Genomic DNA, 16,043 nt, shown 5'->3' on the forward strand with positions numbered 1-16,043 from the left:
GGGTGTGGAGAAAAGGGAACCCTCTTATAATGTGGGTGGGAATGCAAACTAGTACAGCCACTTTGGAGAACAGTGTGGAGATTCCTTAAAAAACTGGAAATAGAACTGCCTTATGATCCAGCAATCCCACTGCTGGGCATACACACCAAGGAAACCAGAATTGAAAGAGACACGTGTACCCTAATGTTCATCGCAGCACTGTTTATAATAGCCAGGACATGGAAGCAACCTAAATGTCCATCAGCAGATGAATGGATAAGAAAGCTATGGTACATGTACACAATGGAGTATTACTCAGCCATTAAAAAGAATACATTTGAATCAGTTCAATGAGGTGGATGAAACTGGAGCCTATTATACAGAGTGAAGTAAGCCAGAAAGAAAAACACAATACAGTATACTGACGCATATATATGGAATTTAGAAAGATGGTAACAATAACCCTGTGTACGAGACAGCAAAAGAGACACTGATGTATAGATCAGTCTTATGGACTCTGTGGGAGAGGGAGAGGGTGGGGAGAATTGGGAGAATGGCACTAAAACATGTACAATATCATGTATGAAATGAGTCCCAGTCCAGGTTCAATGCACGGTACTGGATGCTTGGGGCTGGTGCACTGGGACGACCCAGAGGGAGGGTATGGGGAGGGAGGAGGGAGGAGGGTTCAGGATGGGGAACACAGGTATACCTGTGGTGGATTCATTTCAATATTTGGCAAAACTAATACAATATTGTAAAGTTTAAAAATAAAATTAAATTAAAGAAAAAAAAGCAAAAAAAATACATTTCAAAATGAAATAATAAATTTTCCCTCATATTTACTTAGTGGAAAATTATAACCACTAATTTAATCAAATTGAGTTTTCCTATCAAAGGGTGTAATGGCCAATTTGCAGGTTATCATCCATAGGAAAGCTTGAGTTTTTGCTCAACTTGCCAATTTCACAAATGGCAAGTTGGCATAATGGCATTTTAGCATAAATGGCAATTTCTTGTCGTCTTCTAAATGGGCATACCAGAGTGGCACTGTTGCTTCTGTGAACATAATTCTCTTTCTTACATTTTTATTGTTTTGATCAGTTTACAAAATTTTAGTTTGTAAAGATTTATTTTGTAAGGAACTTCACTTGATCTCTTCAAGTTGTGAATAATTTTCTTGCTCATTTCCACTGCTTGATCACTGCAGTGAACAGCCTTTAAGGTGATGCCTCATGATTCCTACCTCCCGGTGTCCACATCTTTGTCCAAACCCTTCCTTTGAGTGCGGTGGGGCTATGATTTGCTTCTTCTAACAACTAGAATACAGTAAAATGATGGGATGTCACTGATGTGATTATGCTATACCACACACAAGTCCACTTTAGCAGTCTGGAGCTAGAATCTTCCCATGTGAGCTTGATAAACAAGCAGCTGTGTTGGAGATGCCTACGCGGCAAGGAACTGTGAATGACCTCAAGGAACTGTGGACAATTTATAGGACCTGAAGGTGGGCTACACCACTCCCCCCAAATAAAAAAAAAGCAAAAAGCCAGAATCCTCAGTTCCACAACCTCAAGGAAAAAAAATCTTCTCAGAACCTGAATGAGCTTGGAAGTGAACTCTTCTCAGCCAAGACTCCAGGTTATAATGCAGCAGCTGACACCGCGGCTTCACGACCCTCAGCAGAAGACCTAGTTAAGTAGTATCTGGATGGTTGACCCATGAAAACTGTGAGATAATAAATCAGTATTATTTTAAGCTGCTACATTTGTGGTATTTATTATGTAGGAACAGATAGGAAACTTATACACAATTGGTAATTAAATCTACATTTTAGTGTACACAGTCCTATTGCAAATTTTACTATGTGGTAATGCTCAATGTAAGACTATTTGCACTATTTTTAGATTTTAAAATTTTAAGTAAAATTTGTTAAGTAAACAAAGATAAAATTTTTATCTTTGAAAAATTTCTGATTTTTATTTTATATTGCAAATTATAAATAATGAATAATAATACTGGTTCAATAAATTTAAAAATTTATATTGTCTTTAAAATTTTAATGTAATCTAATATCTGTATTTTGAAATTTTCACTATTCTAACATTTCCTATGCATCTAGTTGCCAATGTAAACAATTTTTATCCTGCTTCATGAACTTTGTGTCTATACCTATGAAATACAAATTTAAGAGTAATATGAATTGTTTAATACTACAAAATGTTTCTCAGTCTCTGGGTGCAACTACTACAAATACTGTATTCATTCTACTACCTCTGAAACCAAAAATCAGAGCACAAAGAGAAGCAGGAAAATAGAAGGTTTGCATTACCAAAACAGTACTTCATTACACAAGATCCTATTGCATTCATGCTGAAAGGAGAATTAGATACATTAATTCATCTTTCCTCGACCTCAGTGCTTCTACTGGCTGCTCAATCCTTATCATAAACTCAAGCAGTTTCCGTGTTTCATTTTGGTAGTGGTACCATCTACAAAACTTTATGGTATTCAGATGTGAGGTTATAGGCAAGATACGTGGAGAAGAATTTCTCTGAGGCTTGAATATTATTAAAATACCTTGGTAGCCAGCCTCAGAGATGGATCCTCAGGGTTTTCACTGGTATTAATGCCCTTGCATATCCCCTCCCGTTTTGAATTCTGACTGGTCTATGTGACTAACAGAATATAGAATTGACAGTATGTGACTTCCAAAGATATGTCACAAAAGGCACTAACCATTCATTTTCTTCTCATTAACCACTTGCTCTGGTGGAAGCTAACAGCCATGCTGTAAAGACACAGGACTTACACTGCTGGAGCAGTGGATACGAATCTGCCAGCCAATGCAGAGGACATGGGTTTGGTCCCTGGTCTAGGAATATTCCACATGCCATGGGACAAAAAAGCCTATGCAGCACAACTACTGAGCCCACGCTCTAGAGCCCAGGAGCCACAACCACTGAGCCCTCATGCCACAACTACCGAAGCCTGCACGCTCTAGAGCTCATGAGCTGCCACTACGAAGCCCGTGTGTCACAACTACTGAAGCTCACGCACCTAGAGCCTGGGTTCCACAGAGAAGCCACCACAATGAGAGGCTCACACACTGCAGTGAAAGAGTAACTCCCACTTATCACAGCTAGACAAAGTCCATGTGCAACAAGGAAGACTCAGCACAGCCAAAAATTAAAAAAAAAAAAAAGAAAAATTTACTGGAAAAAAAAAAAAGGACGCTCAGGTTGCCATGTGGAGAGCTCCCCATGGGGAGGAAATGAGACTTCCCACCAGCCAGTAAGTGAGCCACCTTAATAAGATCCTTCAGTGCCACTCAAGCCTTCAGATGACTGGACTATCGGGTAGGGATTTTCATTGAAATATATTTTACAATGATTTCAACAAACAACTTTGTATCCATGCTCAGGGTACAAGTCAGTTCAGTGGAGCCAGATCTATATGGTCAAATCTTGACTCCCCTATAGCTGTGGGTGACCTTGAATAAGTGACCTAACCTCCCTATGCTTAATTCCTTTAAAAAACAGTGACTAGAGGGGCTCCTTGCTGTTCAGTGCTCAGTCATGTCCAACTCTTTGCGACCTTGTGGACTGCAGAACGCCAGGCCTCCCTAGCCTTTACTATCTCCCAGAGTTTGCTCAAACTCATGTCCATGGAATCAGTGATGTCATCCAACCATCTCATCTTCTGTAGCCCCTTCTCCTCCTGCCCTCAATATTCACCAGCATCAGGCTCCTTTCCAATGAGTCAGCTCTTCACATCAGGTGGCCCAAAGTATTGGAGCTTCAGCAGAATTAGTTCTTTTTTTGGAATTCCTTTGCCTTTTCTATGATCTAACAAATGTTGGTAATTTGACCTCTGGTTCCTCTGCCTTTTCTAAATCCAGCTTATACATCTGGAATTTCTCAGTTTATGTCCTGCTAAAGCCCAGCTTGAAGGATTTTGAGCATTACCTAGCTAGCAAATGTTGATTATAACCTCATATAAAACCCTAAGCTAAACCCACCCAAATAAGCCACTCTCAAGTTCCTGACCCACAGAAACTATAAGAAATAATACATATGTATTGTTTTTTACACCTCTAACATGGAATAAAGAATAGGTACCTAATACATAACAACATGAATGGATGTCTAAGATTACAGGTCATACAATGCCAATGCTAAAGGCTGGATCCTGAAGGATGGGGAACTCATGTGTATGTGTATGTGTGTGTGTATGTGTGTGTGTGTGTGTGTGTGTTTAATACATTTATTTTATTTGTTTTTGAAGTGCAGGGTCCTCTAAAATGCAGAACCCAGATCAAGCTTCTCTCTTGCTTGGGTCTGATGTTACTGCTATCAAATATGGTAGTTATCAAACATTAAGAACAAAAGAAGTATTCTAGACTTGGTATGCCTGAATACATATGTGGTATTAATACCACAGACTACACATAGATACTATACTTGGTAGTAAGCTAAGTATCATGAAACAGTGGAAAACTTACTGCTTTTGGAATCTAGTAAGAGAATTATTTTCCTAGTTCTACAAAGACATTAAAAAATACTGAATATAAAACAACTAGAGAAAGATTAGAATTAAACCATAAAAATATTGATGACTATATTTATGGAATAAAAAAACAAGAGCATTGCAAACTTCTTATATTAAAGACTACAATGAACTGTGAACACATTTTACTCTTTCTAAAGAACAAATGTTTAGAAAAAAGTTCAACTTAAAGTAGAGATAAATAAAAGTTATCGTAAAAGATACATACACTAAACAGGTATTACTGATAAACAGGCACTACCAATAAAAACAGAAATTTAACTTTTTCCAAGATGAAGAAATAAAAAGAGAAGACTACACTAAATTGTCTAGGATTAAATATACTAAAATAAGACCTACAGGTCAAGTTTATACGTTCTACACATGAATACATATTACCAGAAAATCCTGATAGTTTAAAGTCCTTTAAAGACAAACACTATTACTGTAAGGAAAGTTAGAGCATAAAATACTTGGTGATAATTCAGTCTTTGCCTCTTTCTTTTCCTCATAGGTAAGACAATTTGATCCACATTTCAATGGTAAACCATTCCCTAACAGTTGAGACTAATTGTAAACTTAGGTAAGAATTTAAGGGGTTTCAGCCAAATTCTTGGAGATTTAGCATCCAATCAGGTTTTATTATTAACCTAGCTATGATCTGGGCCTCAGTTCTCAGACTGAAGTTCCTGTATTGTTGTTAAAGACTGGTTACCACTTGTACTCTAGTTCTAGGAACAAGAATCTGCCTTATTTTTATGTTCAAGAACCATTTTTGATGCATAACATTACCCCTCAATCATAAAGGCCAACCTTATTCTTAAATTTTCCCACAAGGAGAACACAGACCATGAACCCAAGCCAAATCTCACTTCCATATTTGCACTCACATTTTCACATTCCTCATTTTGATAACCTACAAGACTCCTGAGTTCTCCCTGAAGTTATTCACCCTGAAAATAAATGCCTGCCTGAATTCCCACTTGTTGGTGTCATACTCCCATGAAATCATGCTCTGCCTGGATTTCCTCAAATTTACCAGTTGTGTTCACTGGGCATCTCTCTTCTTGGTCAGTAACTGACTTGACCTTGAAGGTAGGTTTAATTCAAACTCCTGAGCTTTTCTTGTCAAGCTTATCACCACTAAGTCATGCCCAACTCTTTGCAAACCCATGGACTGTATAGCCTGCCAGGCTCCTCTGTCCCTGGGATTCTCAGGCAAGAATACTGGAGTGGGTAGCCATTCCCTTCTCCAGGGGATCTTCCCAACCCAGGGATTGAATTTGTGTTTCTGGCATCTTGTGCATTGGCAGGCAGATTCTTTGAATACTAAGCCACATAGGAAACCCTCTTGTCAAGCTATAGTTAGCCAAACCTACTTACTGCAGCCTATCCCAGTAAAGCAGAATCCAGAAAATACATTTTTCCTGAAAGAGGTAGAATCACTGAAAAATTAGTGACAATTTTTTGTAGTGCTCTAGCAGTACTAGTTCTCTTTCTATAAATTAACTCAACTTTTCCTGGGACAAAGAAACACTGTCTCCAAATTCTCCATAAAATGTATGTGTTTGAAACATGGCTTTGCAGTACATATTTAAGATTGTTTGGGGCTAAAGAAAGAACTAATAACAGATGTCTAACAGAGGATTTTATATTCTGAAATTCTAACACTGGAGTTAGAAGCCAAAATACAGTTTACCTAAAATAGATTCTTCTAGCAGAAAGATGTCTGAGAAGAGAAGAGGAGACACTATTTTCTATACTTAGAAAAGTAAACATCTCTGAAGTCCCAGTGCCTAAGGGTGTTATTTTGCTCACTATTCTAGGTTGTGATACTTTGATGGTCATAGGAACAAAACTGAATACTCTTTTGCTTTTAATCAAACCTCAATTATAATATGATTTGATTATTTGTAACCTATTATTATCAGATCTGAAAAAGTCCTCAGGAAAAAACCTGTATATTTTGACAACGATTTTCTAGGTATTATTGAGAGCCAATCCAATCTCCAATATGTTATCTTCAATCCTGGAAAAGTCAGTTTGGGCATAGATAGTTTAGGTCATGGAGCTATATAAATTTGCTTCAACTTACCGTAAGAGACTATTGATTAAGACACTGTAAGACACTACTGTGAGCCCTGCAAAATGTTTTTTTTTTTTTTTTAATGGAGCTGTAGAATTTCCTAACTGTGGCACTACAGAAAGAAGTTTGGAAACTTTTCATTAAAAAGAGAGCTACTTGGAATTAGTAACATATATAAAATCCAGTCCCATCATTTTGTGGCAAATAGAAGGGGAAAAAGTAGAAGCAGTGACAGATCTTATTTTCTTGCACTCCAAAATCACTGTGGACAGTTACTGAAGCTATGAAATTAAAAGACATGTGCTCCTTGGGAGAAAAGCTATGACAAAACTAGACAATACATTAAACAGCAGAGACATCACATTGCCAACAAAGGTCCATATAGTCAAAACTATATAGTTTTTTTAGTAGTCATGTATGGATGTGAGAGTTGGACCATAAAGAAAGCAGAGTGCTGAAAAATTGATGCTTTTGAATTGTGGTGTTGGATAAAGACTCTTGAGAGTCCCTTGGACTACAAGATCCAACCAGTCAATCCTAAAGAAAATCAGTCCTGAATATTCATTGGAAGGACTGATGCTGAAGCTCTAATACTTTGGCCACTTAATGCCAAGAGCTGACTCACTGGAAAAGACCCTAATGCTGATAAAGATTAAAGGCAAAAGGAGAAGAGGCCAGCAGAAGATGAGATGGTTAGATAGCATCACCAACTCAGTGGACATGAATTTGAGCAAACTTCAGGAGATAAGGGCAGGAGAGCCTGGCTTGCTGCAGTCCATGGGGTCACAAACAGTTGGACACAACTTAGTGACTGAACAAGAACAATAAAATAATAAGTTTAACACATATACATAAATCCTCTTTCCCTGTATTGCTCATTTTTTTAAACAGCATTCTTCTTTTCTATTATGTCAGCAGGTGGTGTTATGCTTTTAAATAATTTGGTTCATATCATATGCTCCAAGAAGCTTCTCAAATAAAAACAGTAAGACATGTAAAACAGAACAGTAGTTCTATCACGTTTAAGAGTCCCAGCTAATAAAGATTGTCTACCATCTTGTTTTTAAGATCTCAAATATTAACTGACAATAAGGATTTTGATCCAATTGTGACACTGTAGAGAGTGCAGCAGGGAAGAAAAGGAAGACATTAAGAACTATATTATCTCAATATCCAAAAGCATGAGTACACAAATGTTGACTAATATGTAAGTGATTATATGAGGTCTTTAAAAATAATTCTGACTAGTAAGTACCTAATACTAAGATCTTAAAATCAAAAGTAGTTTGGAAAAAAACCACTTCTCAAATGTCAACAATCTAAGCCTAAGGAACAAACGAATTTTTTAATAAAACAATTTTAACACAGCCTGATCCTAAAATACACCAAATTCTTTAAAAAAACAGTTTTTTACTTTTCCAGGTTGAAAAACCAAAAACATTGTGTTACAAATATCAACTCTATCTGCAAACTGAATAAATACAATGTTTTATTTTGGGTGAAGTAAGTTTTCTGGGGAAATTTTAAATGAAATAACTTTAAACAGAAACATTGATTTAAAAATACCAATATGAGGCTAAATAATAAATAATTCAAACAACGAAAATAACATGTTATTTTAAAATGTATCCATTTCAGTAGCATCATATAATATTTATACTATCTAGGAGAAAGTATCTCTTACTTGTAAGCCTATAATTTCATTAAAATAATACAGACATCACTAAGGAAGTTGATTCACAACAACTTAATACCATGCTTAGTGTTTACTCAGGGAAATAAGTGATTCTTTGGCAACCAGTATGGGCACATGATTTACAACAATTATCTTCCCAAACTTAAGCTTAGCAATATTCTGACAATTTTGGACTGAACTTTTACTACTTCTCCATAAATTTCTGTGGTGTACACATATATGCCATGTTAATACATACACATTTTTATACTTTTTAAAATTACTTATATAAACATATAGCTTTAGTATTCAGGATAAAAACCAATATAGTAATCCAAAGATCGTATTTATAGTGACTTGGACTTGGGATTTGGAAGTTTTCTATGCCTACTCTCTTTACTATTTTGACTATCAGAGTGTTTCATATTTTATAATACAGAAAGTTATATAATTTATTTTTACCAGTTTCTGGTAATTTTGAGACTCTAAAACTATAACTGTAATATGTTACATAAAATTTAAGGAATTATCTAAAAACAGTTACTACTATTCTACAAATTACATGCTATAATAATTACTTGACACTGAACCATGTCCAACAGGCACATGAAAAGATGTTCAAAATGGCTAATTAACAGAGCAATGCAAATCAAAACTGCAGTGAGGTATCACCTAACACCAGTCAGAATGGCCATCATTAAAAAGTCCATAAACAATAAATGCTGGAGAGAGTGTGGAGAAAAGAAAACCTTCCGACACTGTTGTAAACTAGTGCAATCACTATGGAGAACAGCATGGAAGTTCCTTTAAAAAACAAAAATACAGTTAGCATATGATCCAGCAACCCCTCTCCAGGACATATATCCAAAAAAGATGAAAACTCTAATTCAAAAAAATACACGCACTCCAATGTTCATAGCAGCACTATTTACAATAGCCAAGACATGGAAGTAACCTAAATGTCCACTGACAAGGTGCATGGATAAAGAAGATGTGACATGTATGTATGTATGAATGTGTTTGCGTGTATATATATATATATATACACACACACACACATATATGAATATAATGGAATACTACCCAATCATAAAAATTAAGTAACGCCATTTGAAGAAACATGGATGGACCTAGAGATTACCATATTAAGTAAATTAAGACAGAAAAGACAAATATCATATGATATCACATATATGTGGAATCTAAAAGAATGATACAAATGAACTTATTTACAAAACAAGTACAGACTCAAAGACACAGAAAACAAACTAATTACTGAAGGAGGAAGAGATAGAGGGAAGGAGGGATAAATGAGTAGTTTGGGATTAATAGACACACTGATTATTCAAATGATTCCATTCACTCAGTTGTGTCCAACTCTTGGTGACCTCATGGACTGTAGCCTACCAGGCTCCTCAGTTCATGGGATTTTCCAGGCAAGAGTACTGGAGTGGGTTGCCATTTCCTTCTCCAGAAGGGATCTTGCCATTTCCTTCTCCAGAAGGGATCTTCCCAACCCAGGGATCGAACCCAGGTCTCCCTCATTGTAGGCAGACGCTTTACCGTCTGAGCTACCAGGGAAGCAGTGTATAGCATAGGGAACTATAGTGAATATCTTATAATAACCTATAATGGAAAAGAATCTGAAAAAGAATATAGATATATATGTATAACTGAATCATTTTGCTATATACCTGAAACTAACACTGTAAATCTACTATACTTCAATTTAAAAATTGAATCATATTCTATCATATTCTATGTGCAAAGACTGAGTAATTGTATCTACATAAAACTTGAGGAAACAAGCTCATTTACAATGTAAGACTAATTAAATTAATTAGAAGGGAGTGGTGAGTACAGTAAGGTACATCTTATTCATACTTAAGTAAATGAAAAAACATGGGATCAACATAGCTGTACCTTAATGAAGCATCAATCCACCCTTCTAAGTAGCTATGAAACCAGCAGAAAGTTGGAAGTAACAGTCTTTGACATATGCATAGCCAAAAATGTCTTAAATATAGATTCTTTTTAGATTTCAGCATTTCCAGGTTTTTGTATTTTGTTTCACATGTACGCTTTCTGCCAGCTTTTTATGATGGCCTGGATCATTTAATTCTGCTTCTGTATTTGAATATCTACCTCACATATAACAAATAGCATACATAATTTAATATGAGATAAATTATGAGATAAATGGCCATATTTGTATTAAAATGGCTAATAGTTTCCACATCAAAGAGATTAGAAATGGTATCAAAAGATGTTTTCCATTTACTGTTATTAAAATTGTCATAAGTAACCATTCTTCTCATGGAATTTTAATCATCTAAATTGAAATATGTGTCCCATGATACATAATACCCCATGCTAATATATATGCCCTTACTTAATGTCAAAGCTATTTGAAGATGATTTTACTTAAAGTAAACAGAACATGGTGGAGCATTTATGCATAGGATAATATTCTGCAACAGTCGCTGAGGTCAATCTTGGCATAATTTTACTTGTGGTTGTAACTGTATCTTAGTTTTAAGTACAGTGATTTCCTCATAAACATGGTCAAATCACTTTTTTGGTTAAAAAGAAAAAGCACACATGACACAGTAAAACACTAGACAGATTTTCTATAATAAATACCATTTAGGAAAAATGGGATACATATGTTTTTTGAATACAGTTTTTCCAAAGATCTAAATCTCTTATAAAGGCATATATTTTTAAAGCAATAAAACTTCAAAAAATTTGTAATGTAAAGAACAGCACAATTTTTAAAAAAGAGCCCAGTGATCACTCCACTCACTATTTTTCCACATTTTTCTTGAACTCCTCTTTTGAACTCAATAGCATATTGGATAATTTTATAATTCCCTATGGAGTAAGAAACCAGAAGTTATCTAAAAACTTCCATGGACAATTTTACAGTTCATGCTTCCCTGGTGGCTCAGAGGTTAAAGCGTCTGCCTCCAATGTGGGAGACCTGGGTTCGATCCCTGGGTCGGGAAGATCCCCTGGAGAAGGAAACGGTAACCCACTCCAGTACTCTTGCCTGGAGAATCCCATGGACAGAGAAGCCTGGTAGGCTACAGTCCACGGGGTCGCAAAGAGTCGGACAGGACTGAGCGACTTCACTTTCACTTTCACCTTCATGGAGTAGGAAAGTAAATAATATTCATACATTGTCAAGATAAAGTTAATATATATATATAAGACCAGCTAAATTAATAAAGATGGTAGCCACTTAAGTGATATAACATTGAGCCTCTGAGAAAATATTTTCTCAGCAATATCGAAAATTCCACCATTAAAGATTACTTATTTTGCCTTAAACTATATTTAAAATATAATTATTAATAGGTAACTGTTTAAGCACTGCAGTCGTGTCCAACTCTGTGCGACCCCATAGACGGCAGCCCACCAGGCTCCCCTGTCCCTGGGATTCTCCAGGCAAGAACACTGGAGTGGATTGCCATTTCCTTCTCCAATGCATGAAAGTGAAAAGTGAAAGTGAAGTAGCTCAGTCATGTCCGACTCTTAGCGACCCCATGGACTGCAGCCCACCAGGCTCCCCTGTCCCTGGGATTCTCCAGGCAAGAACACTGGAGTGGATTGCCATTTCCTTCTCCAATGCATGAAAGTGAAAAGTGAAAGTGAAGTAGCTCAGTCATGTCCGACTCTTAGCGACCCCATGGACTGCAGCCCACCAGGCTCCCCTGTCCCTGGGATTCTCCAGGCAAGAACACTGGAGTGGATTGCCATTTCCTTCTCCAATGCATGAAAGTGAAAAGTGAAAGTGAAGTAGCTCAGTCATGTCCGACTCTTAGCGACCCCATGGACTGCAGCCCACCAGGCTCCCCCGTCCATGGGATTTTCCAAACAAGAGTACTGGAGTGGGGCGCCATTGCCTTCTCCAACTGGAAGTAATATAGTAGCATAAATAAATTAATTAGTTCTTTTACTGACAGCATACTTTGCTAGGGAATGGATGGGAAAAAAGTAAGACATAAAATGGAGAAGACAAGAATAAAGAAGATAAACTTCACCTAATACAAATTTTGAGGCAGCACATATCTTCATATTTAGATTAGAATTTTGACATATGAGAGGTATTTCTGTTGGAGTATGTGTATGAGGGATAAACTGTAAAGAAATAATATGCTTGCAGATAAAAAACAGTGATTGTGGTAATGGTGATGGTACAGCTTCTGCTGTTGTAATTGTTATAAGATTAGCTTTAATGTTGAATGTAATTGCAAGAAAACAAAATGTTTGCTTACTTTTTATTTCTTAGTTTCATAAGTGTATCTTAATATATTAAACTCATTAAAGTGAAACTTTATCATATTTTGTCCCTAGATGGACAGTAGAAATATGTAAGTAGTAAGAAAAAGGCTGTTGGATTTATATTCAAAGGAGCTGGGTTCAATTCTTTATTTTACTACTTATAACTACGTGATCCTGAGCAAGACTTTTAATATCACTGGCCTTGTTCTCCTCACCCATATAATGGTGACGCTGACCTATTCTAATCTATAAGAAATAATGCAAAGCTCAAAGAATAAAATACTTTAAAAGGATATGAATATTCTGGTAAGATTGCAATCTTTTAGCATTACAAGTAAGATTTTAATTACTAGGTTGGCCAAAAGGTTTGTTTGATTTTTTCCATAACAGCATAGAGAAAAACCTGAATGAACTTTTGGGCCAACACAATATCTACATCAAAATTTTAGAAAAGGTGTTATGAAAGACAATTTTCTTCCTCATAGAGTAGACAGCACAGTGTAGCACACAATGTCTTATCCTAATAAATATCTGAGTTGTAATAAAAACAGCACAAGTGAAAAGCGGGTGACTAATTAGCTATTTGGACTTCCCTCGTGGCTCAGATGGTAAAGAATGTGTCTGCAATGTAGGAGACCCGGGTTCAGTATCTGGGTTGGGAAGATTCCATGGAGAAGGGAATGGCAACCCACTTCAGTAGCCTTGCCTGAAGAATCCCATGTACAGAGGAGTGTGGCAGGATCCATGTGGTCGCAAGGAATCGGACACAGCTGAGTCACTAACACCGTGTACAAATTAGCTATACCAACACAGCCAGGATAACCCAAGAACACTTTTCTGAACCACAACTTTCTCACTTGTTAAATATAGGGGTATTAGATAATGTCACAATTTTTAACCATCTCTCAAATTATATTATCAGGCAAAATTCACTTGATTTTTTTAAAAATTTAAATACATAAGAATGTAGTTTCTGAGCTAGCATCTCAAATGGGCATTTTAAAAAGCCCTAAAGAAGTAGGGTGAGTAATGCTGTTATTAATGTGTTAAATTGTCCATATATTTACTGTAACATTTTAATTTTAGGACCGTCTCATAAGGCTTCCCTCATAGCTCAGTTGGTAAAGAATCCACCTGCAATGCAGGAGTCTGCCTGCAATGCAGGAGACTCGGGTTCAACTCCTGAGCCCAGAAGATTCCCTGGAGAAGGAAATGGCAACCCACTCCAGTATTCTTGCCTGGAAAACCACATAGACAGAGGAGTTTGGCAGGCCCATGGGGTCTCAAGAGACGGACACGACTTAGCGACTAAACCCCCACCGTAAGGATAAAGGTCTCTTCCACTGGTATATTAAATGAGTTGCTGCTGCTAAGTCGCTTCAGTCATGTCCAACTCTGTGTGACCCCATAGCCGGCAGCCCACCAGGCTCCCCCGTCCCTGGGATTCTCCAGGCAAGAACACTGGAGTGGGTTGCCATTTCCTTCTCCAATGCATGAAGGTGAAAAGTGAAAGTGAAGTCACTCAGTCGTGTCTGACTCTTAGTGACCCCGTGGACTGCAGCCCACCAGGCTCCTACGTCCATGGGATTTTTCAGGCAAGAGTACTGGAGTGGGGTGCCATTGCCTTCTCTGATTAAATGGGTTAGAAGTGTTAAATTCCAAGTTACTTTTTAATCTAAATATTTCTTCATATTCTCAGGTATTATTAGGTAGGCTGTTAAAGTGGCAAAATTTAAACTCTGTTGAATGAGATGGGTTGTGGATGACAAGAACAACAACTAGCTTAACAGGTGAGAAACATACATACAATTAGATTATATTCCTCTAAACCAAACCTCATAAAACAAGAATCTAATTACCTGTCTTCCCTTAAGACCCCTCTTTCCACGGATCCCAGGAACACCCTAGAATGTACAAAAGTCAAAAGTAAATACTTATTCCCTTTTTTGATTGGGTTGTTTCTTTTTACATTGAGTTGCATAAACCATTTTTATATTTTAGATATTATTAACTTCTTGTCAGTCATATCATTTGAAAATATTATCTCCCATTCAATAGGTTGTCTTTTCTATTTGTTGATGGTTTCCTATGCTATACAAAAGCTTGTACATTTAATTAAGTCCCATTCATTTATTTTTGCTTTAATTTCTTTTGCCTTAGGAGACAGATCCCCCAAAATACTCCTATGATTTATGACAAACAGTGTTCTACTTATGTACCCATCTAAGAGTTTTACAGTTTCAGGTTTTACATTTAGGTCTTTAATCCATTTTGAGTTTATTTTTGTGAATGGTGTAAGGAAATGTTCTAATTTCATTTTTTTACATGTAGCTGCCCAGTTTTCCCAGCATCCAAAGACATACAGTTAGCTAAGAAGCACATGAAGAGATGCTATATACTGCTAATTATTAGAGAAATGCAAATCAAAACTACGTGAGATATCACCTCATACCTGTCAGAATGGCCACCAAAGTTGGTATAAAAAGAACACAAACAACAAACGTTGGTGAGGACATGGAAGAAAGGGAACCCTTCTACACTGTTGGTGGGAATATAAATTGATACAGCCACTATGAAAAATAGTAATGGGGTTTCTCAAAAAACTAAAAACAGAACTACATATGATTCAGCAGTTTGGGAAATAGTAATTTGAAAATACACCTTCATACCAGCACTATTTACAATAGTCAAGACATGGAAGCAACCCTAGGGTCCATCAACAGATGAATGGATAAATATATCTGTGTGTATGTATGTATAAATACACATATATTATGTGTGTGTATATGTGTATGTGTGTGTGTAATATTACAGAGCCATAAAAAATTAAATTCTGACATCTGCAGCAGTGGATGATTTAGAGAATATTATGATTAGTAAAATAAGTCAGAGAAAGATGAATACAGTGTAATATTCCACTTATATGTGGAATCTAAAAAATAAAACACACAAATATATATAGCCAAACAGAAATAGACTCACAGATACAGAAAACAAACTAGTGGTTATTCATGGAGAGAGGGAAGCGGGGAGGGGCAAGATAGGAGTATGGGATAGAGAGATAAAAATTAGTATGTATAAAATACCTAAGCAATAGGGAATATACTCTATGGCACAGGGAAGTATAGCTATTATTTTGTAATAACTGTTAATGGAGCATCCAGTTCAGTTCAGTTCAGTTGCTCAGTCCTGTCCGACTCTTTGTGACCCCATGAATCGCAGCACACCAGGACTCCCTGTCCATCACCAACTCCCGGAGTTCACTGAGACTCACGTCCATCGAGTCAGTGATGCCATCCAGCCATCTCATCCTCTGTCATCCCCTTCACCTCCTGCCCCAAATCCCTCCCAGCATCAGAGTCTTTTCCAATGAGTCAGCTCTTCACATGAGGTGGCCAAAGTACTGGAGCTTCAGCTTTAGCATAATTCCTTCCAAAGAAATCCCAGGGCTGATCTCCTTCAGAA

The 16,043-nt window shown here is 36.8% G+C and overlaps 1 protein-coding gene across 1 annotated transcript in view; it reads right to left on the reverse strand.

The window, feature by feature from the left end:
- COL24A1 (collagen, type XXIV, alpha 1) overlaps nt 1-16,043 on the reverse strand; it is a 396,106-nt gene that overhangs the window by 253,497 nt on the left and 126,566 nt on the right. The window contains exon 13 of the mRNA XM_010860327.1: nt 14,438-14,482. Within this exon, the coding sequence (XP_010858629.1) occupies nt 14,438-14,482 (45 nt within the window). The remainder of the gene's footprint in view (nt 1-14,437; nt 14,483-16,043) is intronic.

The sequence above is a fragment of the Bison bison genome, unplaced genomic scaffold, assembly GCF_000754665.1.
Source record: "Bison bison bison isolate TAMUID 2011002044 unplaced genomic scaffold, Bison_UMD1.0 scf7180017864466, whole genome shotgun sequence".
NCBI classification, from domain to species: domain Eukaryota; kingdom Metazoa; phylum Chordata; class Mammalia; order Artiodactyla; family Bovidae; genus Bison; species Bison bison.